This window comes from Hemiscyllium ocellatum, chromosome 11 (genome assembly GCF_020745735.1).
Source record: "Hemiscyllium ocellatum isolate sHemOce1 chromosome 11, sHemOce1.pat.X.cur, whole genome shotgun sequence".
Lineage (NCBI taxonomy): Eukaryota > Metazoa > Chordata > Chondrichthyes > Orectolobiformes > Hemiscylliidae > Hemiscyllium > Hemiscyllium ocellatum.
This window is the reverse complement of record NC_083411.1, coordinates 86,153,306-86,178,297: the sequence shown is the minus strand read 5'-3', so window position 1 is coordinate 86,178,297 and position 24,992 is coordinate 86,153,306. Positions and strand designations below refer to the sequence as shown.

At 41.1% G+C, this 24,992-nt stretch overlaps 1 protein-coding gene across 1 annotated transcript in view; it reads left to right on the top strand.

Annotated features, from left to right (window-relative positions):
- LOC132820062 (FERM and PDZ domain-containing protein 1-like) overlaps positions 1–24,992 on the top strand; it is an 82,443-nt gene that overhangs the window by 43,407 nt on the left and 14,044 nt on the right. The window contains exons 5-13 of the mRNA XM_060831980.1: positions 510–614; positions 3,201–3,296; positions 9,560–9,685; positions 11,383–11,502; positions 13,570–13,706; positions 16,061–16,187; positions 19,729–19,824; positions 19,917–20,099; positions 22,156–22,294. Coding sequence (XP_060687963.1) covers positions 510–614; positions 3,201–3,296; positions 9,560–9,685; positions 11,383–11,502; positions 13,570–13,706; positions 16,061–16,187; positions 19,729–19,824; positions 19,917–20,099; positions 22,156–22,294 — 1,129 coding nt within the window. The remainder of the gene's footprint in view (positions 1–509; positions 615–3,200; positions 3,297–9,559; positions 9,686–11,382; positions 11,503–13,569; positions 13,707–16,060; positions 16,188–19,728; positions 19,825–19,916; positions 20,100–22,155; positions 22,295–24,992) is intronic.

The following is a 24,992-nucleotide window of genomic DNA, read 5'->3' as shown; positions in this document are numbered from 1 at the left end:
TGGGTGACCATGTGGAGTGTGCACAATCTCCCTGTGTCTGTGTGGGTTTCCTCCTGGTGCTCCGGTTTTCTCCCACAGTCCAAAGATGTGTAGGTCAGGTGAATTGGTAGTGCTAAATTACCCATTGTATTCAGGGGTGTGTAGGTTAGGTGAATTGGTAGTGCTAAATTGCCCATTGTATTCAGGAGTGTGTAGGTTAGGTGAATTAGTCAGGGGTTACTGTTGGAGAATGGGTCTGGGTGAGTTACACTTTGGAGGGTTGGTGGGTGGACTTGTTGGGCTGAAGGGTCTGGATCCTACAATAAAATCAGAACAGCCGTGATTTTATTGAAGAGCGAAGTAGGTTATAGGCCTACTCTCTTGATCCTTGTTTGTATGTTCATATTTTAGGTTACAATCAAACTTTTGGAACTCAGAACATCAGTGCAGGGCTTTCCCAATTGCCACACATTGTCAACACAAAACGCCAAAGCTGTTGTTTAAGTGCCATGGTTTCTGTTTGTATACAGGGGCCCAAGTCATCATTTATTACTGAAGAGAAGCGAGCCAGATTGAAAAACAACCCAGTCAAAGTACACTTTGCTGAGGAAGTGATCGTCAATGGCGAAGTACAGGTTTGTGCCTTCCACAAGCATTTAGCCCACTGACTAGTTCAGCCAGATTATAATTAATCTGATTTGCTCCCAGTATGTTCTGGACTGGGTAACTTGTATTTTTCTATAAAACACTAGGTGCCTTATTGGTTTTATGCTTCCTGAGGGCCTGAATAATGTTGATTGTGGCGAGCGTTGGTGAAACCTGAGTCCCATACTAGTATTTTAGAATTAAACAAAGCTAATTACATAGGGAAATCGACAGATTTGGCCCAGTGGGCCATGCGGAAAGACTAAAATGTAGGACTATTGATGAACCTTAAAGGAGATATTTAATTCCTCCAACTAAAATATATTTAGAAAGGAAGAAAAGAATATCAGAGGGATAAATGCATCCATAGCTAACTAAGGAAGTTAAAGATAACATAAGGGCAAAAACTAAGGCATGCCATATTGCAAAGAGCAGTGGCAGGCTGGAGGATTGGGAAACTTTTAAAGACCAGCAAAGGGTGATTCAAAAGTAATAAAAAGAATGAAGGTTAATTATGAAAGAAAACTAGCTCAAAATATAAAAACAGACAACAAATAATTTTATCAGTATATAAAAAGGAGAGTAGCTAAGATGAATGTTGGCCCTTTCGAGGTCGAGGAATTAATAGTGGGGAGCACAGAAATGGCAGAGACTCGAAATCAATATTTTACCTCAGTTTGCACAGTGGAAGACACTGAAACCATCCCAATTGTAACAGGTAATGCAGAGATGATAGAAAAGGTAGAATTTGTAGCAATCACCATCAATAGGGAGAAAATTCTGAGCAAAGTATTGGGATTAAAGGCAGACAAGTTCCCAGGATCTGATGACCTATACCCTATAGTCTTAAAGGAAGTGACAGCGGGGATAGTGGATACATTAATTATAGTATTCCAAAATGTCCTGGAATCTGGAAAGGTTCTAGTGGTTGGAAAATTGCTAATGGAAGACAATAGTTCAAAACGGGAGGGAAATAGAAAGTAGGAAACCACAGAATGGTTAGTTTATTGTCTGTCATTGGGAAATGGTTTGAATTCATTATTAAGTAGCATTACATTTATAAAGTTAAAACAACCTACCACAGTCAGTGTGGTTTGATGAAGAATAATTCATTTTCTTTGTGAAGAGTAATTCATTTAATTTGCTAGAACTCTTTGAAGATGTAACAAGTGAAGTGGGTAATGGGGGTCCTGTATATGTAGTATATCTGGACTTCTGGAAAACATTTGATAAGGTGCCACATATAACTGGTCTGTGGTTTCCTACATCTGCCTCCCTCCAGATAATGTGGAACTGGAAGGAACCTGTGTGTCTTCCCCATCAGGTTATTAAAAACAGTTTGTGCTCCAGACATGTGTGGACTTTGGATCCCCGATACTTCATACCATGGTGCCAACTCTCAGTTATGCCACTACTTTTTTGGATGCCCAGAACAAAATTTAGTGCCCTCCAACTAGCCACGTTTTGAGGCCTTCTTTCACTAATCTGAAGTAACTGTATGTCCTTCATTAGATCTACCAACTCTACTTAGGGCAGCACAGTGGCTCATTGGTTAGCACTGCTGCCTCACAGCACCAAAGTCCCAGGTTTGATTCCAGCCTTGGTCGATTGTCTGTGTGGAGTTTGCATGTTCTCCCCGTGTCTTTGTGGGTTTCCTCCAGGTGCTCCGGTTTCCTCCCACAGTCACAAAGATGTGCAAGTCAGGTGTATTGGCCGTGCTAAATTGCCCATAGTGTTAGTTGCATTAGTCAGAGAGGGATGGGTCTGGGTGAGTTACTCGTTGGAGGGTTGTTGTGGACCGGTTGAGCCAATGGGCCTGTTTCCACACTGTAGGGAATCTAATCTAAACCTAACACCAGGCCCTTAATAAGGCTGGAAATCTGAAACTTTAGGCATAAGAAGCACACTACATTAACCCCACCCTGGATTCCTGATCTTCAGTGTAGTCCCTCCAAACCAGTTGCTATGTTTGGCTTGGTCTCCGGACAAAACATAGAAAACTCCTATGGCTGTGATGGGGTTTTTTTTGGTTGTTTAATCCCAAAGGATTGGCTGAGCTTTTCTGTGGATGTGTGTGTGTGAGTGAACTTTGGAACAAAATGACAGCAAGAAGTTCATGAATACCTGGAGAGATTGGATCTGAAACTTCAGGAGGGATATTGGAGGCAAACTGTACATATCACTAGGCACAGACACACACACACACACACACACACACACACACACGCACACACATATGCACAAACGCAGACGCATACAGACACAGATACAGACACACACACAAGCACACATATGCAGACACACACAAACACAGACACATACAAACACACAGGCAAACACACACAAATGCATGCACACACACAAAGATACACAGAAACATATATATGCATGCACACACACATGCATACGCACAAATACATCCACACCAATATATTTTATATATGCGTACACACAATCTCTCTCTGCTGTCCCTCATTTTAGTATTTGTAACAAAGATAATGAGAAGTCTATTATGTTATTTTGCTTATCTGTTTTCATAAATAATCCTAGAATTTTGCGTTTTATCATTCCCACAGGATAACTCGCTACTCTTAATGCCCGGTATTCTCAAGGTGTATTTGGAAAATGGACAGACCAAAGCCTTTCGATTTGAGAAAAATACAACAGTGAAGGTAATGATGTTCTTTGTTCCTTGCTGTGAATTTTCCCGTTTGTTGATTTTGCTCAGCTTTGAATGTACTATTAATTTTAACCATCTACTGAGGGTGGGGTAGGAGGAAGGGAGATGGTGTTGGGGATAGGCTTGGCGGAGAGGGCAGTAAATGAGTGAAAACTTTTAATTCAGTTGTCAATGGATTAAAGTAGCATTAGTGACAAAGATATAGGAGAGAGATGATGGTGCTTTTTTTCTTTATTTCACTATTTTTGTACTTAAAGTTTGTAACTAGGTAGAACTTTTATAGAATCCCTACAGTGTGGAAACAGGCCCTTTGACCCAACAAGTCCACACTGACCCTCCGAAGAGTATCCCATCCAGACCTATTCCCCTACACTATTACTTTACATTTCCCCTGACTAATCTACACATCCCTGAACACTGTGGGCAATTTAGCATGGACAATTTACCTAACCTGCACATCTTTGGATTGTGGGAGGAAACCAGAGCACCCGGAGGAAATCCACGTCAACACAGGGAGAAGGTGCAAACCCCACACAGACAGTTGCCTGAGGCTGGAATCGAACCCAGTCCCTGGCGCTGTGAGGCAGCAGTGCTAACCACTGAGTCACCGTGCTGCCCCTAACTTTGTACTTAACGTGGTGCCGTGTTTGGCGGCATCGTAACTTGTCACCATACTCCTGTACTTTTATACTTGAGTACACGTGACAATAAAACCTAAAATCTAACTCTGATTTAAAAACCAATTCTAGACCATTCATTCCTGTCTACAAATGTTACTTTCCATTGTCACAATTTTTGTTTATGCTTTATGAACACTAAATGTTGTAAATCAACATTTCCATTCAAGTGCCATAATGTTTTTACAAGCTGCGGCCACTAAGTGATTTCACTCAATATGATTGTAGTAAAGACTCAGGGTTGTTATCTAACCATGGAAGCTGCTATGGGCAATCTAGTATTCATTAAGATAAATAATAGTGAGATTGAATTGGATTTATCATTCTGATAAATGTTAGATTCAGCACCTTACCTTTAAACAGAGGTCTCCTCTGGGAGCACTGGTGAGACATAAACATCCAATAAATGACTGGTTCCAAATTCAAGGAACAGGCTGATTGACTGAAATGAGTTAGATTGTCTTGTCATACAGTCATGGAGTCATGCAGCACGGAAAGACACCCTTCGGTCCAACTCAACCATGCTGACCAGATATCCCAATCTGATCTAGTCCCATTTGCCAACATTTGGCCCATACCCCTCTAATCTCTTCCTATTCATCTACCCATTCACATGCCTTTTAAATGTTGCAATTGTACCAGCCTGCAACACGTCCTCTGGCAGCTCATTCCATACATGCACCAGCCTCTGTGTGAAAAAATTGCCTGTCAGATCCCTGTCAAATCTTTTCCCCTTCACTTTAAACCTATGCCCTCTAATTTTGGATTCCCCTATGCTGGGAAAATGACCTTGACCAGTCATCCTATCCATGCCCCTCCTGATTTCTATAAATCTCTATAAGGTCACCCCTCAGCCTCCGACACTCCAGGGAAAACAGCCCCAGCCTGTTCAGCCTCTCCATATAGCTCAAACCCTCCAACTCTGGCAACATCCTTTTTAACATTTTCTGAACCCTTTCAAGCTTAAGAATGTATTTCTTATAGCAAGGTGACCAGAATTGAATGTAGTATTTTATAAGTTGCTTCACCAGTTTCCTGTACAGTTGCAACATGACCTCTCAATTCCTATATTCAATGCACTGACCAATGCACTGACAAACATGCCAACTGCCTTCTTCACCACCCTGTCTACCTGCAACTCCACTTTCAAGGAACTATGCACTTGCACTCCTAAGTATCTTTGTTCAGTAGCACTCCCCAGGACCTTACCATTAAGTGTATAAGTCCTGCCCTGATTGGCCCTATCAAAATGCAGCACCTCACATTTATCTAAATTAAACTCCATCTGCCATTCCTCGGCCCATTGACCCATCTGATCAAGATCCTATTGTATTCTGAGATAGCCTTCTTCACTATTACTACATCACCAATTTTTGTTTCATTAACATCCCGTTTTGCCCAGTGAAACCTTGTCATTTAATCTCTCCTGCCTTCCATCACAGACCTTTCCTTTTTCTCTTTCCCCACTCACTGCTCTCTGTCTGCAATACTCATTTTGAACCTGTTACATCTCCAACTCTCTCTAATCCTGATATACGCTCTTCATTAATGCTGAAACTTTAATTTTGTTTCTCTCTCCATAGACACAACCTGACCAGTTTATTATTTCCAGCTTTTTCTATTTTTTACTTCAGAGTCTCAGTATTCTGATCTGCCCCTTATATTAACATGATTTTTATTAACAACATCAATGACAACAATCTGCATTTAGAGAGTGTATTTACTCAGGTGTTTCACGGGACATTTATGAAACCAAAATTGACACAAATCATATCAAGAGATACTAGGATAAATAATAAAACTCTTAGTGAAAGCGATGTGTCTTAAAGGAGGTGAAAGGAATGGAAAGGCAGGGAAATGCTGAACTTGGCTATCAGCGATGGAATGTTTAAAGTCAGGGAGTTGAATGAGGCCAGAATTTGAAGAATGTAGATGTCTTGGAGGATGGTAGTAGTGGAGGACACAGAAATAAGGATGGTCAAGAAAATGGAGGGTTTTGAAATGAAGGATTATGGTCAAGTCAATGTACACCAAAGAGACAGAGTTCAGGTGAGCAGGAACCTGTAAGTTAAATGTAGGCAACAGATTTTTGGCTAAGCTATCATCTATGAAGGGTGGGGGATGGGACACCGGGCAGGAATTCGGACCTCAATATAATTAGGTTGCAGTAGAGTGTTTCAGCAATAGATGAGTCGAGGATGGAGTCAGGCAATAGTATTGAGGTGGGATATAGGCAGTCTTAGTGATGATGTGGATTTGTGGTAGGATCTCTGGTCAAATGTGGTTCCCAGGTTGCAAAGTCTGGTTCAGCCTCAGCTAGTTGAGAGCGAGGTGGAATTGGTAACTAGAGAACACAGCAGGACTTGAAGATAATAGCTTTAGTCTTTCTGGTATTCAGTTTGAAGAAATGTTCTCTCATCAGTACTGAATGTGAATCCAAAGTCTGACAGTCTGGAGACATTGGAGGTTGGAATGGAATCATAGTTCAATAATTTCTTTAAGAATTTAATTTGGTTATGAACTGAAAGAGCAAGATTGATTATGCTGTAGCCATCTGGTAATCTGTGAAATGAGCAAACTTTGAGGTACAATACTGACCACGTTTCAGAAGTAGCTCTTTAGCATTAAAGCATGTTGGAACATCTTTTGGTGATAAAAATGTGTTGTCCTAATGCTGTCGATTTCTTTAATGCACATGAACAGTATACAAAAGCAACCGAATCTGCAGAATAGCAAACAAAACATAGAACAAAAATTATTGATGTAGGCTTGTCGGTCAACACTTGATTTTTAATCTGACTTTCAAGGTAATATCCAAAGTCTTGTATTCACTGCGTAATGGATGAAAGCATTTATCCACTAAAGGCCAAATTCTGCAGTGAGGATTGTCAAGATTCATGGATGATAACTGAAATAAGTCAACTCCGAAAATGCTTTTCCATTTTTGCAAGTCAATGTATCCAGCAATTAAAAAAGCTTTCAAAAGCTTTTACACATTGACAGAACAGGACAGACAATAGATGTTGGAAAGGGAAGCAAGAACAACTGCTAATTACAATGGGCTCTGTTCCTGCCAATGGCAGAGGTACTGGGAGATAGGTAACCCCCTCGACCTTTATGTCTGGTCACCAATTAGTTCTAGTCAAGAAAGTCCATGGGCAACCTATTCAATCTGCTGAGGTCTTAAGGAATCAATTATTGGGCACTGATGAGCGTCAAATGACCACCTTCGATGTCTCTCTCTTTACATTCCTGTTGGTGTTGGTTTCCCTGGAAAACCAGGGTGACCTCGCTGCCGGATTGGGAGGGGGGATCTCCAGTTACCCCAAATGGCATATACCTCTAAACTCCCTGACCATCCCCCATTGCCTTCCCACACTGTGACAAGAAGATAAAGAAGACTTGTGTTATTGCAGCTGGATCTCATGATGAGTAGGCCTTGCCTGACTTCAGGACTCAAAGGCTGCTAGCCTCTGATTGGCAGGCAGTTTCTGACAACCCAGGATACTAGCATTGAGCCCAATGAAGGGCCAGGAAACTCGCCCAGGCTTACCAGTCAGCTCTGACTGTCTTCTCAGCCAAGGGCAGGGGTAGATTACTCACCACCGAAAGCCAGTGTGAGAAAAAAGAGGAACTTCATGCCCTCTGAGTCGATATATTAGGCACCAGGATTGTGGATGGTGCATAGGTTTGGACAATTTATAGAGCAAGAGATGTAGTTAGTGGATGGAGGAGGGGGTTTGGACAGCGGGTGGAGAAGGGGTTTGGGAGGGTGGGTGAAGAAGGGTGTTGGGAGGGTGGGTGAAGAAGGGTGTTGGGAGGGTGGGTGATGAATGGGTTTGGGAGAGAGAGTGGACAAGGTGTTTGGGACAGTAGGTGGAGAAGAGGGCTGGGAGAATGGGTGGAGAAGGGGGTTGGGAGAGTGGGTGGGAAAGTGTGCTGGGAGAGTGGGTGAGAAGGGGGCTGGGAGAGTGGGTGGAGATGGGAGCTGGGAGAGTGGGTGGAGAAGGGGCTTTGGGAGAGTGGGTGGAGAAGAGGGTTGGGAGAGTGGGTGGAGAAGGGGGCTGGGAGAATGGATTGGGACGGTGGTTTGGGAGAGTGGAATGTGGACGAGGCTTTGGGAGAGGGTGGAGAAGGGGTTCGAAGAATGGGTGGAGAAGGGGGCTGGGAGAGTGGATGAGGATCAGTGTTTGGGAGTGTGGGTGGAGAAGGGGTTTGAAGAATGGGTGGAGAAGGGAGCTGGGAGAGTGGGTGGAGAAGGGGGCTGGGAGAGTGGATGGGGACGGGGATTTGGGAGAGTGGATCGGGACGGGGGTTTGGGAGAGTGGATCGGGACGGGAGTTTGGGAGAGTGGATGGGGACGGAAGTTTGGGAGAGTGGATGGGAACGGGAGTTTGGGAGAGTGGATGGGAACGGGAGTTTGGGAGAGTGGATGGGAACGGGAGTTTGGGAGAGTGGATGGGAACGGGAGTTTGGGAGAGTGGATGGGGACGGGGGTTTGGGGGAGTGGGTGGAGAAGGGATTCGAAGAATGGGTGGAGAAGGGGGTATGAATGTGGATGGAGGATGAGGTTGGGACACTGGATAGAGCAGGGGGTTCCCACAGCAATGGAGCAGCAGATGTCGACTGTGGATGGAACAGGGACTGCAGACTTGGGCAGTGAGTAAGGCAGGATGTTAGGGATGATTTAACACTTTTTCCTTCATATTTCTGCAGTGCTTATTATCATGTTGCTTCGGAGTCTTCTTAGATCGTAAGAACATAAGGAACAAGTGGAGAAGTAGGCCATTTAGCTCCCTGACTCCTATCCTGCCATTATGCAAGATCATGGCTGATCAGCTCCAGCCCTCAACTCCTGTTTCATGCTCACGTCTTAATATTTTAAATATCTACCTAATGTTTCTTTAAATACTTTCAGGGATCTCAACTCCACAACTCCTTGTGATCGAGAATTCAGATATTCACCTTGCTCCGGGAAAAGAAATTTTTTTCCATGTCATTCTGTAACTATGTCCCCTAGTTTGAGATTCCCCAACAAGTGGAAACCTCTTCTCAACATCCAGCCTTTCACGTTCCCTGAGAATCCTATATGTTTCAATCAGGTCACCCCTCATTTTTCTACACTCGAGTGAATAATGGCCGAACCTATTTAGTCGTTCCTGAGAACTCAACGTCTTCGTCCCAGGAATCAGCCAATAGGAGAGGATTTTAGATTAGATTACTTACAGTGTGGAAACAGGCCCTTCGGCCCAACAAGTCCACACCGACCCACCGAAGCTCAACCCACCCAGACCCATTCCCCTACACCAAACACTACGGGCAATTTAGCATGGTCAATTCACCTAACCTGCACATCTTTGGACTGTGGGAGGAAACCGGAGCACCCGGAGGAACCCCACAGACACAGAGAGAATGTGCAAACTCCACACAGTCAGTCGCCTGAGGCGGGAATTGAATCCAGGTCTCTGGCGCTGTGAGGCAGCTGGGGATAGGTAATACGACCATATATCTTCAACAGGAAATTCAGAAAGGCAATAAGAAATTAATTTTGTTTTCCCTTTCTACTGAAATTTGAAAGGATATCATCCTCACCCTGAAGTCAAAGTTATCCATCCGTTATGTTGAGCATTTTGCTCTGGTTTTGAAGGAAAGATACACTATCAACAAGATCTATATCTTACATGATGATGAACTCATTGAGCAGGTATGTTGGGGTTTCTTTGAACTGTTTATATGAGGGAGTGATATCCTTGAGAGTTTGCAAGCTTTTAAGTAGACAACTAAAGTTACCCACATGTACGTCTACAGAATGAAACCCTTAACCATCCTCTGTATCAGTTCTGAGGAAGGGTCACTGGACCCACCGGGTCACAATAACTCTGATTTCTCTTCACAAATGCTGCCAGACCTGCTGAGCTTTTCCAGCAACTTCTGTTTTTGCCTCTATATCTGTTGGCTTTGTTACCTAACATTGGACTGCTGTCCAAATCTGGCATTTTGAATAGTTTGTTCCATTTGCTGCAGCCTAAAGAAAAGTTCTGTTTTTGGAGACTTTGTAAATGGAATTTGAACAAAGCAGCATCTCTTGGTTTTATCAAATTCTGGTTCAGAAATGCTGATCAATATTACACAACATAGGAGTGAAGAAGATGTCTCTCTGCATTACCTATGGTATTTCCTGGTAATCACTTTTCTGGGAAGGCAAATTGTACGTTCACTTTGGATAAAAAATTGGATTGGATATAGGAGTCAAATAGTCTTCTCACAACAATTCCAGGATATTGGTGAGGTCATACCTAAACGACTGTGTACAGTTTGGGTCCATCTACCAAAGGAAGGATGTAACAGCAAAAGAGGGGCTGTGACCAGTCAGATTGGTTCCTAGAATGAGGTGGTTGTCTTATGTTGGAAGGTTGAGTAAATGAATTCAGTGTTTCTTGAAGTTCAGAAGAATGCGAGGAGATAGAATGGAAATCCATGGGACTGTTCTTAATGTCCCATATAACATAAAATATGACAGGTAGCTGCCTTCCTGTCCACTCCAACCTGCTCCTGATAAAATGAAGGTACGTGAGTGAGTGCCAACATCAGCAACTGAACTGTATTTTTAAAAGAAATTAACAAGTATTTGGAATTGTTAACTTGATCTAAATATTACATTGGCAATGCCATGATATACTTGGCATGGCTCAGCTCTTTTCTTAAGCAGACTGGTTAAAAGATGGGAGGAAAGAGAGTGGTGGTCCATCCTTCTTCCCCTCGGCTGTCACTCCCCACCTTTGTAAGTTCCCACATGGCTGGTGAATCTCGCACATAGGGTCACTCACACTCTCAGAATGAGATGCTGCCCAAGTAGAACCGGGATGGAGAGTTGAGTTGTGAATCTTTGGAAAACTGTATTTTGGAGAGCTGAGGATGGTCTGACATTGAGCCTATTCAAGGTAAAGGGTGGCAGATTTTTGTGTTCTAAAAGAACAAAGGGATATGGAGATAGTATAGGAAGGTGAAGTTAAGGTACATGTTAATTATACTTTTGTTGAATGGTGGAGCAAATGGCCTGCCCCAGTTCCTAATGCTTATATTTCATCTGTTCAACTGCAAAATGTATGTAAAAATTGATTCAGCATGGAAATAACAAGTTTTATTGAGACTGCTAAAAATAGCATTGCATTGCAAGTAATTAAAGAACTTGGGGATTGGGCCTCTATTTAACAAAAGGAAGCCTGGGCTGATATCAACAAATTTATCCAGAGAAGCCCCCCTCCTCTGTATCACAACACCTCCCAGTGCGAAATGCTTCTTGTGAAAACATAAGCTTAAAGAAATTTTTTTGTTGATTATTTCCACAGTGTGACAATAAGAAGGTAATTCCTGATATAAATGTTTTCTACCTTGTCACAGGTGGTCCAGAAGCGAGAGCCCCGTGATTATAGGTGTCTCTTCAGGGTTTGTTTCCTGCCAAGAGATCCACTTGTACTTTTACAAGATGATCCAGTTACTTTTGAATACCTCTACTCACAGGTATCTATTTGACATGAAGGATCATGGTAAGCCCCTTATAACAATCATGACTGACCACACCAAAAAAGGTTCTGTTTCCCAAGAGCGATAAAGCCGGAGGACGTATTCTGCGCTTAAAGTGGAATATATTCAAAACTAATACGCTGAAGTACATTAGGGAAGATTATGACCTCGTGCTAATATCACTGGACTATTAATCCAGAGACCCAGCTAATGTTTTAGGAGCCTCGGAACAAATCCTGCCACTGCAGATGGTGGAATTTGAATTATCTGGAATTAAGGGTCAAATGTTGATTGTTGGGAAAAACTCATCCAGTTCACTAAAATCCTTCAGGGAAGGAAACTACATACATGTGACCCAGACCCACAGCAATGTGGTTGACTCTGAAACCACCCTCTGGGTAATTAAGGGATGTGGTCAGTGATACCCTCATCCCCTAAATGAATTTTAAAAATATTTCGATGAGGACATTGGGGAACATACCTCTAAGGGAATGGAATAAATCAGCTTGGGCGATTCACACAAAAATTAAATAGATTACTTTCAGACAATAGCAATTTTGGATAAGTCATATAAACATGACATTTGATAAGTGTGGCTGCTCTAGGAGAAATGGGTGACTTTGGATCTGCCAAAATCCCCACCTCCAGTGGTTTTGCACACCTGTCTGCATCTGTTGTAGATTAATAGTTAGGGATGAATGACCGTGATTAGTTAATAGTAATATTATCATTGTACAATTAATATAGCAAGATTGCAGATGGTGAACTAGATGGACTTCATTTTCATACATCCAGCAATTTCGGTATTTGTGAGATGTTCTGTATTCATGGTTAAAATTATAGTTGACATGTGGGGATTGGCAATTTGAGTTTTGTAGCAGCTAGAGAAAGTGAGGTGGTTCTCTGCAGAGCAGAGAAAATTAAGGGGAGATTTAATACGGGTGTCTATAAATACAAGCGGCTTTGACTGAGTAAATGAAAAGAAACTGTTTTCATTATTTTCACTTTGGTTCCTAACCTGAAGGCACTGGTTTAAGGTCAAAGAACAGTGGGCAGATGAGCAATGCTCCCTCTCAGAGGTCCTGTAGATTTCAATGACTTCCGGTTCTGGAAGATCCTGCAGGAATTTCAGGATTCCATGCAGCAGAAAAATAATTTATGAGAAAGGAGGTGAAAGTTTATATTCAGTGTGTTATAATCTGAAATTCACTGCCTGAAAAAGAATGGTGGATGTAGGTTTGACAGTAAGATTTGTTTAGTGTTTGTAGATAATTTCTGCTCAACCTGTTAAATTAATTAAATTAATTCATGGGATCAGGGCATCACTGACTAGGCTAACATTTGTTACCCATTCCGAATTGTCCAGATGGCAGTTAAAAGTCAAACCACATTGCTGTGGGTCTGGAGTCACATGTAGGCCAGATGGTAAGGATGGCAGACTCCTTCCCTAAGGAATGTTTGTGACCTAGATGAGTTTTTCACCAACAATGGTTCACTGTTATCATTAGACTTTTAATTCCAGATTTTTATTGAATTCCAGTTTCCAGAATCTACCATGGTGGGATTCAAACCCAGGTCCCCAGAACATTACCTGGGTCTCTGGGTTAAGAGTCCAGTTGTACCACTAAATGATCACCCTCCTTCAGAGCTCAAAGGTGTTTTTACACACCTCTGGAGCAGATGGGACTTACAGCCAAAACTCCTAGCTCAAAGGTAGGGACATTGCCACTGTACCACAGAGCCTTTGATTAGTTTTGGATACGTAGTTGTAAAGAAAATATGTAGAGCTACAAGGAAAGAACTAGGGTGTTGGTTTAACTGGACAGATCGTTCAAAGAACCAGCAGCAACACAATAAACTTGCGAAGCCAAGACACACAAAGCTATGGACCAAGTGCTGGAAAAGGGTTTTTTGACAAGCGCATACTTGATGGACCAAGGGGCATTTTTCTGTTGCATAGTTTTATTCTATTCTGTAATTTTGTGAAAGCATTTGTAAGTGGTGGCAATTTGTGTGGATATTTTCTAGATTGCTGTGTGATGCCTTTAGTAATCTCTTTTACAGAGTTGCAATGATGTGCTGCTGGAGAGGTTTGCGATGGAGATGAAATACAGCACTGCTATCCATCTCGCAGCACTGCAAATTCAGGAATGCATCCTCAGCTCCAACCATTCTGAGAAAGTCTCCATGAAGTACATTGAGTGAGTCAATACATTGGGCAGATTGAACTGGGCAATGCTTCAGCTGCACCTCACACCACACTATGTTCATACATCACTATATGGACTTCTTGATAGCAAGACCCCTGTTTCATAAGCCATCACATCAGTCAGACACTTTCTTAGTGAGCTGCTTAATTGGCAAATCTTCCCATTAGTGTGATCCTTCATTAGCTAGTCTTCCTTTTATTGAAACTCCTTATTAACGAGATTCTTTATTAGTCAGTTTCCTTGTTAATAAGATTCCTAGCAAGTGAGACGTTTGTTTGGAGGAACTTGCTGTTAGTGAGGCATTGTTTGCATGAGTTTAGCAACTAGACCCTTCATTAAGGACACTCCTCATTGACAGCACTCAGTGTTTGTGAAACTCCAGGCTAGAGGAACTTCTCAGTTATGAGTTACTTCACTAACATGTCATAGAATTACCCCTTTAAGTGGAATTAATCTTAGATTCTTATTTTTAGTCCTCTACTTGAAGACTAACTCCTTGGCACTTCGTAATTCTTTAAATTTCATCCAGACCCGATTTTAAATTGGGATAGGAATGGAAGTCAACTTAGCATCAATCTCTACTGACACAAAAACAGGCCCAGACACCTTTCACTCCCAGACCCTGTCAGTGTGACCTCAATAGCTGTAACAGCAGTCCACTGATAGAGTCATAGAGATGTACAGCATGCAAACGGACCTTTGGTCCAACCCGTCCATGCCGACCCGATGTCCTAACTTAATCTAGTCCCATTTGCCAGCACTTGGCCCATATCACTGTAAACTCTTCTTTTTGATATACCCTTCCAGATGCCTTTTAAATGTTGTAATTGTACCAGCCTCCACCACTTCCTCTGGCAGCTCATTCCCTACACGCACCACCCTTTGTGTGAAAAAGTTTCCCCTCAGGTCCCTTTCAAATGTTTCCCCTCTCACCCTTTGGTTCTGGACTCCCGCACCCAGAGAAATCACTTTGTCCATTTACCCAATCCGTGCCCCTCATGATTTTCTAAACCTCTATAAGGTCACCCCTCAGCCTCCGACGCTCCAGGGAAATCAGCCCCAGCCTATTCAACCTCTCCCTATAACTCATACCCTCCAACCCTGGCAACATCCTTGTAAATCTTTTCTGAAGCCTTTCAGGTTTCACAACTAGGAAGCAGAAGTGCAGTACTTGGTATATTCTTCCTGAGAAAACAAGAATTTTTTTTAAAAATCCAACATGCATTGAATATTTCTAGCCAATATTTATTGCTCATCAAAATCAGGTTTTCAGTTCACATTGCTGTGTGTCAGCTATTGCTGTGTACAAATTAACTGCAATGTTTCTTTTATCATGACAGTGACCATATTTTAAAAGTACTTTATTAGCAATAAAGCACTTTGGGTCGTCCCAAGGTTCTGAATCATATACAGGGATCCCTGATTTACAAACGTCCAACTTAAGAATGCTCATGCAGATCATTCTGCTAAAGCGTGCATTTTGTTAATGTGAATTCACTCTAACATAATTGACGAATTGGGGACACTGTTTCTATAGTGTGAACTTTTGTGTATAACACGACCATGGCCCCATTAGTTTAAATAGTGCTGCTATTACGTGATTTTCTTATAACACAGGTTTGCACGAGAACAGAACAATAGCGTTATAGCAGAACTGACTGTACTTATGAATGTGTTCCATTACATGTTCATAACTTTAACAACCAGATATCCAAACATTTCCTGTACTTATGAATAGCTGCTTTCCATTGTCGTGTATTGTGTGCTGCCATGTGTACAAACCAACTTGTGAACAAACTCCAGAATGGAACCCATTTGCAAACCAGACACTCCCTGTATTGGAAATCACTATGGCAACGGTCACAATGTAGTTGCAGCTTCAGATCACCAGATGGCTCTATGAGGTAGGGTTCTTTGTTCCAACTCCACCATCATTGTGCATAAGCTGCAACTATTAATTAATTGAACATGGGATTTTAAAACAAAATCACTCATAAATCATGGGTGATGCTGGCTGGCCCAGCTTTTCTTGCTCATCCCTTGTTGCCCTTGAGAAGGTGGTGGTGAGTTGCCATCTTGAACTGCTGCAGTCCACGTACTGTGGATTGACCCACAATGCCCTTAGAGTTGGAATTGCAGGATTTTGACCCAGTGACATTGAAGAAATGGCAATAGATTTCCAAGTCAGAATGGTAAATGGTTTGGAGGGATAGTTTCCAATGTCACAAATATCATAGCTCTTCTGGGAGTCAGTACAGACACAATGGGTAAAATAGCCTTTTTCTGTACTGTACAATTCTATAATTGGGGTGAAATAGTTTTAAATGCAACCTTATTATTTTCAGGATGAATTGGGGAATTGAGAATTTTGTCTCATCAACTGTACTTGATAACATGAAAGGGAAAGATATCAGAAAGGCCATTAACTATCACCTTAAGAACAATCATAGCTTGATTGCACCAGGACAAAAGGTAATTCTTTATAACTGGCTATCCAGAGGTAAAAGTGAGTTTTTTTTAAAAAATCAATCTTTACTGCTTTCCACCCAATCACAGATGCTCTTTCTGCACGTACTCTTGAGTTTTTTTATGCCTTGTTTAAATACTGTGACATCTCAAAGTGCTCTCAGTTCTGACAAAGCATTCCCCATGTTAACTGTTTTCCTCCCTCCAATCATGCTACCCGACTTGCTGAATATTTCCAACTTTTTCAGGTATCTATTTCAGATTTACAGCTTTCTTGGTCGTTTTGCTGTTTTATAAAGTTGTGCTGTTGCATAAGCCATGACTCAATGTGTAGCGCACTTGCCGTTTGGTCAAAACATTGTGGATCAGGTCCAATTCTGGAGACTTGAGAACAAGTAACTTGGTTGATGTTGCAGTGCAATAATGAGGGCATGCTGAAGTGCTTAAGGTGCCATCTGTTGAATGAGTCATTAAACCAAGGTCCCTTCCTGCTCTCCAGAGATTTCATAGAATAGAATCCCTCCAGTGTGGAAACAGGCCATTTGGCCCAACAAGTCCACACTGTCCCTCCGAAGTGTAACCCACCCTGACCCATTCCCCTATCCACGACTCTACATGTACCCCTGATTAATGCACCTAACCTACACATCCCTGAATAATATAGGCAATTTAGCGTGGCCAATGTACCTAACCTGCACATCTTTAGATTGTGGGAGGAAACTGGAGGAAACTCGTGCAGACACGGGGGAACATGCAAACGCCAGACAGACAGTCCCCCGAGGCTGGAATTGATTCCAGGTCCCTGGCACTGTGAGGCAGCAGTGCTAACCACTGATCCAAGAGCACAGGAGTATTTCAAAGACTTGGACAGTTCTTCTTGTGTCCAAGAGAATCGATAGCTCTCAATTAAGAGAACAAGCAAAATAATTATCGTTCATTTACACATTACGATTATGGAATCTTTTTACTGCACTGTGTACAATACTGATCACCATATGTATGGAAGGATATTAATGCATTGTGATTGGTGCGGGGCTTTACTAAACTGGACCTGTATAGGAGTTTAGATGAGTCAGAGGTGACTTCATTGAAACATGTAGGAACATGTGAAGAGGTTATTATCCCACGTATAAAAGTTTCTAGTTTTATATTGAAGGGAAAATATTTCCCTTTACACTTTAATACTGTTGCTAAAGCAGGGCGGTGTAAAGTGTGAATGTTCTTTGCCTTCTAAGGATCAGTGAAATATTTATTTGTTACTTATTAAAGCCTCTTAAATATGTGTCTGAGTGACATTCCAGATCAAATCTGTATTCGTGAAGTATTAAAGGAGGAGAAAACAAACTTTTGCTGTTTTCTATGTTTCCATCTCCTGATGCTGTTAGCTCATTCCGAGTGTTTGGTTTTGCTGCCATTATTCGTTCCTTGGTGATTTGTCCAAGTGGCCTTTCCTCATATGGGAACCTGGTCGTGAAAGGTTGCTGTATTCAACTGTAGAGGGCATCACAATGAAGCCCTGTCATACCCAGAGAAAAAAACCCCATAAAACCGGCAGATGACACATACTGGTCTGCCCCTCTTGTAATCAAGCTTCATCAAGGGCCGAAGGGCCTGTTCTGCGCTGTATTGAAATTAAGCTTCATTGTGTCCAAGGATCACAATTCTTTTTAAACTCGCTATTTTCTCCATTTGTCTCCACCTTAAATCCAGCCTGAGTTAATGGCCATCATCTGAAGGGCAAAATCTGAACTTTTATCCCTTAACCCTAGGTCATTGAGGCCTATTTAAAGGAATGAAAGACGTGTACCTAACAATATTCTTTTTCACAAAAGAAGTCACAAATACTTCAGACCAAGTGACCCTGTTTTGAAATGTTGTCATTGATATAGGACAGGAATCCTAGCAAACAATTTCCACAAGACAGGCTCCCACAAACAACAACACGATAACTAACCAAGGTACCTTGATCAAATGTTGGCTGAGTGGTAAATATTGGCCACTACTGTACTTACCATGGAATCTTGTTTAATTCTCTTTGTGGAATATCTCACATCTCAATCAAAGAATGGCAACTTTGTCCCTGAAGAACATTAATGAAGTTTTCCCAACAATTGGCAATAGATTTATGATCATCACTAGACTCTTTAATTCCAGATATTTATTGAATTAAAACTTCACCATTTTCCATGGCAGGATTCAAACGGTTCACAGGGCATTATCTGGGTCTCTGGATTAACAAAACAGCAATAACAGCATTAGACTATCACCTCCTCTATCAGTCAGCCAATCATTAATGCGTGCCTGTAAAGTGCCTCTCATCCTAAGTGCTTCAAGTTAATCTTAGCACCAGTGCAGAATTATCCTTTATCTTGAATCACCCTTCGATTTTTTTTATCCATATACTGCATTTTAATAACACTTTTACAATCCCTCTATGGTCTCATACATCTCTAGGAAACTTTTCCTCCTTGACCTACAAGTCCATATCCTTTTAACCTCATCATGTGTTTGCCTTTTCTGCTGCTGTATTCCTCAATAAGAGACTTCAGTTGTGTATTTTCCTCCACTGCTTCTGCCTCTCTTTAGACATCCTCCTACTCAGCTGTGAAGTGATGTAGGAAATTCCACTGTAACCAGCACTATTAAGTTGAAGCTTGTTTGTAAAGAGTGCTTTAAACAAAATTGCTTTTTTGGGAAATGCAGTTTCAAAGCTGCATATTTTATAATTAGGTCATAAGTTTTAATTAAAGCTTCTCATATTGTAAGCCCAGTTAAGCATTTCAATATTTTTGTGTATGAAAGATTAAAGTTGATCAGCCCCTGAAATTGCTCATCATTATCTATCAGCCACTTTGTGATCCCCAGCGTTAACTGCAGACGTTCAGGACATTACATTTTAGGGAGGAAAACCAATTGTTCACAATATAAAGAATATCTTTGATAAATTGAGCTTCATGAATATACATCGATTATTTGATATTAAAACTCTTTTTTTTTGTAAAGCAGTTATTTAAATCCATGCAGCAAAGATAAAAGATAAAATGTATTCATCACATGGATTTTCCATTAATTTCTTTAAAATCAGAGGAAGTGTGCCTTGTTGTTTTATGGTAATAAACTCAACTGGATTAATTTGTTAAATAATGAAGTCATGGAATCAAAATGTGAAGATGGCAAATTAAATAGACGTCTGAAAATTTAGAACTATAATTATGTCTGGGAAGGAAATGCTGAAAATCATGGTATATGCATTGAAGGAGAGAGTTATTGTAGGGTCTTTATAAACATGCAAGATTGAGTTTAAAGAGGATGTAACCACAGGGCCATACCTGCTGCCAATGCATAACCTGATTTGCTGATAGGTGTTTTCTGTCATTGTACTGAATCACTAGTTGGAAAATTCCAGGCGGGATTCCCATTATTTTCCATTGAAAGTCTTTGACCATTTTTGATCAATGTTGCCACATGTGCAACGCTGTTGGGGACATCTTTTCATGAAAATAACTTTTCATGCCAGTATATTAAAATACACTCATTCTGTTTGAAGCATCTGATATCCACGGCACAAGTCCGGCTGAATTACCTGAACATACTGAGTGATCTTCGAGCATATGGAGGGAAAACCTTTAACGCAACCCTTCTGGTACGTAGGGAGAAACAGAAACTGGCTCATTTTTTTAAACTAGACTTTTTTGTCATCTTTAATAAGTTTCTAATGAAATGCAACTTCTTCAGCTGCAGGACAGCGAATCATTTATCACATTGTTGGTCGGAGCCAAATATGGTATCAGCGAAGTTGTTAACAGCAAACTCAATATTATAAACCAGTTAACAGACTTCAACAACATCCAGAAGTTGGAATTGACCTTTGAGTATGAGAAGATCAGCGTGGTGAACATCTACCTGGTGGATGTGAAGGTAAAGGCTATTGATGCTAACTGCTTGCTTGAACAAGGACTTAGTACATTTTCTGATACGGGTGTTGTCTGGTCAAATCCTTGCTGCTGTGACCTGTGCTGCAGTAATATTTGTTCAGCAATTATTCCTATCCTCAGTTTGCTAATGTTTTGCAATCAAGTTACTTGCAGGTGACTCTTACCTTTGCTCATTGTCAATCAGACAGCAGATGGCTTTACTACGTAGCCGCACTGGCACGTCCGTGATCCCAACATCAAGAGACCTGACTGCAATTTAACTCGGCCCTGAGCTAGGGAGGTCTCTGCATATTTCCAGCCAGGCCAGGCCAATCTGATCAAGCCCAGAAAGTGAAGTGAAGGAAAGGGAGGAGGTACTAAGGACATTTACCAAGGAAAGGCGGGATTTCTGCCTGTCTGCCAGCCCATCTTGCCTGTTTTCCCAGAATGCCAGTGACACTAATCTGCTGACACCGGAGTAATTTCCAAAGGCAGCAGTAACTAGGCCACTGCAGACCAGTGGAAGGCAGGCTCTTCGAGTCATAATTCCTGCCTCTCCAATTACAAATTAATTCTGTTCCTCTGAATCATTCAAGCAATTTCTCCAGCACGAGGTTAGACTGACTGGCTTCTAGCTCCTGGTTTATCCTTTGCTCCTTTTTGAATAACAATACTACATTGGCTGTCCTCAAGTCCTCTAACTCTTCTCCTGGGCCAGACAGGTATAGAAAATTATTGCAACATCCCTGATTTCGCCCCTTGCCTCACTCACCAACCTGGAATATACTTCATCCAGCCCTGGACATTTATCGAATTCTAAGCCAGACCACTCAGAGCTCTCTCTGTCAATGATAATTTATTTAATTGTATCACAGACCTTCTCCCTGATTTCTGTATGCATATTGTCCATTTCACAAGTGAGTACTGTCTGAAAGTATTCTTTTGGAATCCTACCTACATCCTCTGACTCCCTGCCTTACTCTGTGGTCCCAATGGCACGACTCTTTTACTCTAACTGTAAACCAGTTTAGGATTTCCTTCTATTTTAATTGTTAGTATCCCTTCATGTCACCAATTTTGGTCTCCTATTCTCCATTTTAAGTTCCCTCTTGAACATTCAGTACTCCTCTAGGATTTCAGCTGTTTTCAGTCCTGGATATCTGCCATAAGTATCTCTTTATTCTCTAAATCCATTGCTGTGTATCCTTAGATATCCAGTGCTCACAGGATTTAATGGTCCCACCCCTTCCTTTATTGGAACACGGTGGCCCTGTACTCTCCATAATTCCTTCTTGAATGCGCCCCATTTTTCTGTGACAAATTTGCCTGAAAGTTATAAGAAATTGTTGCATTTAAATATTAATGATTAATTGAACTCATCCCACTCCTACATTGGAACAGTGACTGTATCTGAAAAGTAATCCGTGTTTGTAAAGTGATGTCTAGTGGCTCTGAAATATGCTATATAAATGCAAAGTTTCCGTTCGGGAAGTTGGCAATAGTTAGTACTTGACAACACCAAGACATTTTTAATGATGAAGTTTAGGTTTTCATAATACAATCCACCTCTCCCATTCAGAAGAGGAATAAATCAAACCCCAGATATTATTCCAAATTGTAATAAATGTTGTTAGAAATTTGCAACGTTTTACATTTGCTTTCACTTCTCCTTTCTCTCTTTTTTTTGTCTGTATCCAAACAATTTTTCTTATTCTTTGTTTCTCTTTCTGAGCCCAATTTGACTAATTCACCTGCCTGCTCTATTGTCCCTGCTTCTTTCTCAATCCTTGAATTTCGTGGTTAAAGAAATAGATTGTTTTATCCAGTATTTGCCCAGATCTCAGATTCCCTGTTGCCCTCACTTATCAACTCGCAATTTCAGCATTGTACAACATTTTCATGCTATAGATGAAGGAAAACAAATGAGGGAAGACACTGCACCCAGCAAATTCAAGGAAGCTAACGCTGAGCAAAATCTTTAAAATGAGTGAGCTGATATCATTTTCAGGTTAGGTCTGTTAGTGGAAAAGTTTAATTACTGACTCTGTTTTTATTTACAGTCTCTGACGTTGGTACTGGAAACTCGTCATGCTAAAGACCTTGTGTGTTTGATTGCTGGATATCATAGGCTATATGTGAACTCAACAGACTCCATATTCATCTGGCCTGGCAACTATCAAAGTCAGACAACTGAAGAAGGTAATACATCAGTCGTTTTTTTTTTAAATAAGAATCCCAGTTTTATTCCTGCCATACTTTTGCCCAAGAAACACAGAGAGTGATAGATGCCTGGAATGCAGAGGTAGTAGAGACAGGCACGGTAGATTAATTTAAGGTGCATCTGGACAGATGTATGAGTAGGTGGGGAGCAGAGGGATATAGATGCTTAGGAATTGGGCGATAGATTTAGACAGTGGATTTGGATCGGCTCAGGCTTAGAGGGCCGAAGGGCCTGTTCCTGGGCTGTAAGTTTTCTTTGATCTTTGAAAGCAAACTTCCAAATGTGAATTTTGTTTCTATTGTCACTACCCCCAGGCAGAACTGTGTTTTCTCTGCCATTTGTTAACATTCCAAATCCGATAAGGATGTTCTGAATACTGATTGAATCCTTGGTTAATGTCAGCTTTTGTTAAGTGGCAACCTTTACATCCTGTGTGAAAGTTGCAGTTTCAAGTAACACTTGAAGACTCTCTCACTGACTGGATGCTGAACATTAAGACTTGGGAAAGCTTAGATAATTCTGTCTACTATTTGGAAAAAAGGGAAGGGGTTTCTCCTGGCATCTTGGTCTGTTGTACCAGACTTGGTGTAGTGCAACGTGACAAGATTAATTATTGGCCACAGAGAAAAGGCATCTCTGGGTAGATTGAATCTCCTATCCAGTTTTAAAGGGAGATGAGTGGGTCTGAGACTAGTATTTTATAATTTAAAAAGGGCAATTATGTATGCTCGAAAACTGCACACCTAAGATGAACTGGGACACTAAGTTCAGGAACAGACTGATATAGAAGTAAAGGTTAGATATTTAAGGGATATTTCAAAATAGGTATATTTAAGAGTAAATATATTCCTACTGTAAAAAAGAAGTTGCAAAGGAAGAACAAACCATCTATGGCCAACTTAAGAATTTAAGGAAGGTACTGAGATTAAGGAAGAAGTATAATATGATTAGCAGATCAGATATTGGAAAGAAGATAAGGAATGGCACAAAAAGATTAATCAAGGGAAAAAAATTAGAGTATGAGAGGATGCTAACTAGAAAAGGAAGAACAGATAATGTGTTTTTACTAGTATTTAGAAAGGAAAAGATTAAGTAAGGTGAGTGGTCCTCCTGATAGTGAGAATGGGGAGAAATTAATATATAATAAATAAATGGCAGTTGAATTAAACAAATATTTGCTTCTGTCTTCACTATAGAAAATACAAAAACACTCTAGTAATAGCTGTAAATCAAAGGGAGAGAGAAACCTGGTGAAATTACAATTAAGAGGGAAGTGCGATGAAGCCAACAGGTAGACCTCTGGGCTGACAGGCTTTCAGGCCCATTTGGACTTCATCCTGGGTCCTTAAACAGAGGGACCAATGTGAAAGTCGAAGCATTGATGTTGATTTTCCAAAGTTTCATAGATTTGGATAAGGTTCTATTGGATTGAAGTGTAGCAAATGTTATGTCATTATTCAAGAAGGGAGGGAAAGAGGAAACAATTGACTTGTCACAGGGTAGGTGTTAGAATCATTATTGAGGAGCTTATAGCTGGACGCAACTCTAGCTATTTGGGAAGAATCAGCATTTTTCTGTGAAAGGGAAATCGTGCTTAATCAATTTATGTCAATCTTTGAAGGGTTAGTCTATGCTTTGGATAATGGAACCTGTAGAGATACTATACTTGGGTTTTCAGTGGGATTTGATGTGCCACATAAAAGATTATTGCACCAAAAAGGACCCAAATATTAACATATTTGAATTGATAGAAGATTGGCTGGGTTCAAGTCAAATCTGCTCCAGAGATGTGTAATAACATCACTGAGCAGGTTAATTAAAAATATCTCGAAGATTGACTGGCTGACAGAAAGAGAGAATGTGTTTGAAAAAGCTCTCTTTCTGATTGGCAGGATGATGAGTCCCAGAAGAATCTGTGTTGGGGCCTCAGCATTTATAACAATGATTTAGATATGGGGAGGAAAGCCATGGCAGCTAAACTTGCAGATGACTCAAAGATGGGCGAGGAAGTATGTTGTGAAGAGGACATAAGGAGTTTTCAGATGGGTGTCAATCAATTGAATGAGCGCCCAAAAATTAGATTCTAGATTGGAGTGGTGCTGGAAAATCACAGCAGTTCAGGCAGCATCCGAGGAGCAGGAAAATCGACGTTTCGAGCAAAAGCCTGATGAAGGGCTTTTGCTCGAAACATCGATTTTCCTGCTCCTCAGATGCCGCCTGAACTGCTGCGCTTTTCCAGCACCACTCTAATCTAGAATCTGGTTTCCAGCATCTGCAGTCATTGTTTTTCCCCCGCCCAAAAGTTAGGCCAATGTAGTATAATGTGGAAAAATTATTTAGTTTGCAAGCAGATATCTATATGTGATAGTGCATGATTCACAAAATGTTAGTTTGCATGTGCAGCACATAATTATGAAGGCTAATGGAATGTAAACATAAAGGTATTTTGCTTCAATTATCCAGAGAATTGATGACAGTACAGCTCTAATATTTCATGTAGTTTTGGTCTTCTCGATTAAGGAAGACCATAAATGTTTTTAAAACAGTTCAGAGGAGCTTTCTGAGATTGATACCTGGAATGTGCAAGTTGTCTTATGAGAAAAGGTTGGGCAGACTGCCTTGTTTCCTTTGGAGTTTAGAAGTGCAATCCTTGACAAGTTGGAAATGGAAGTGGCC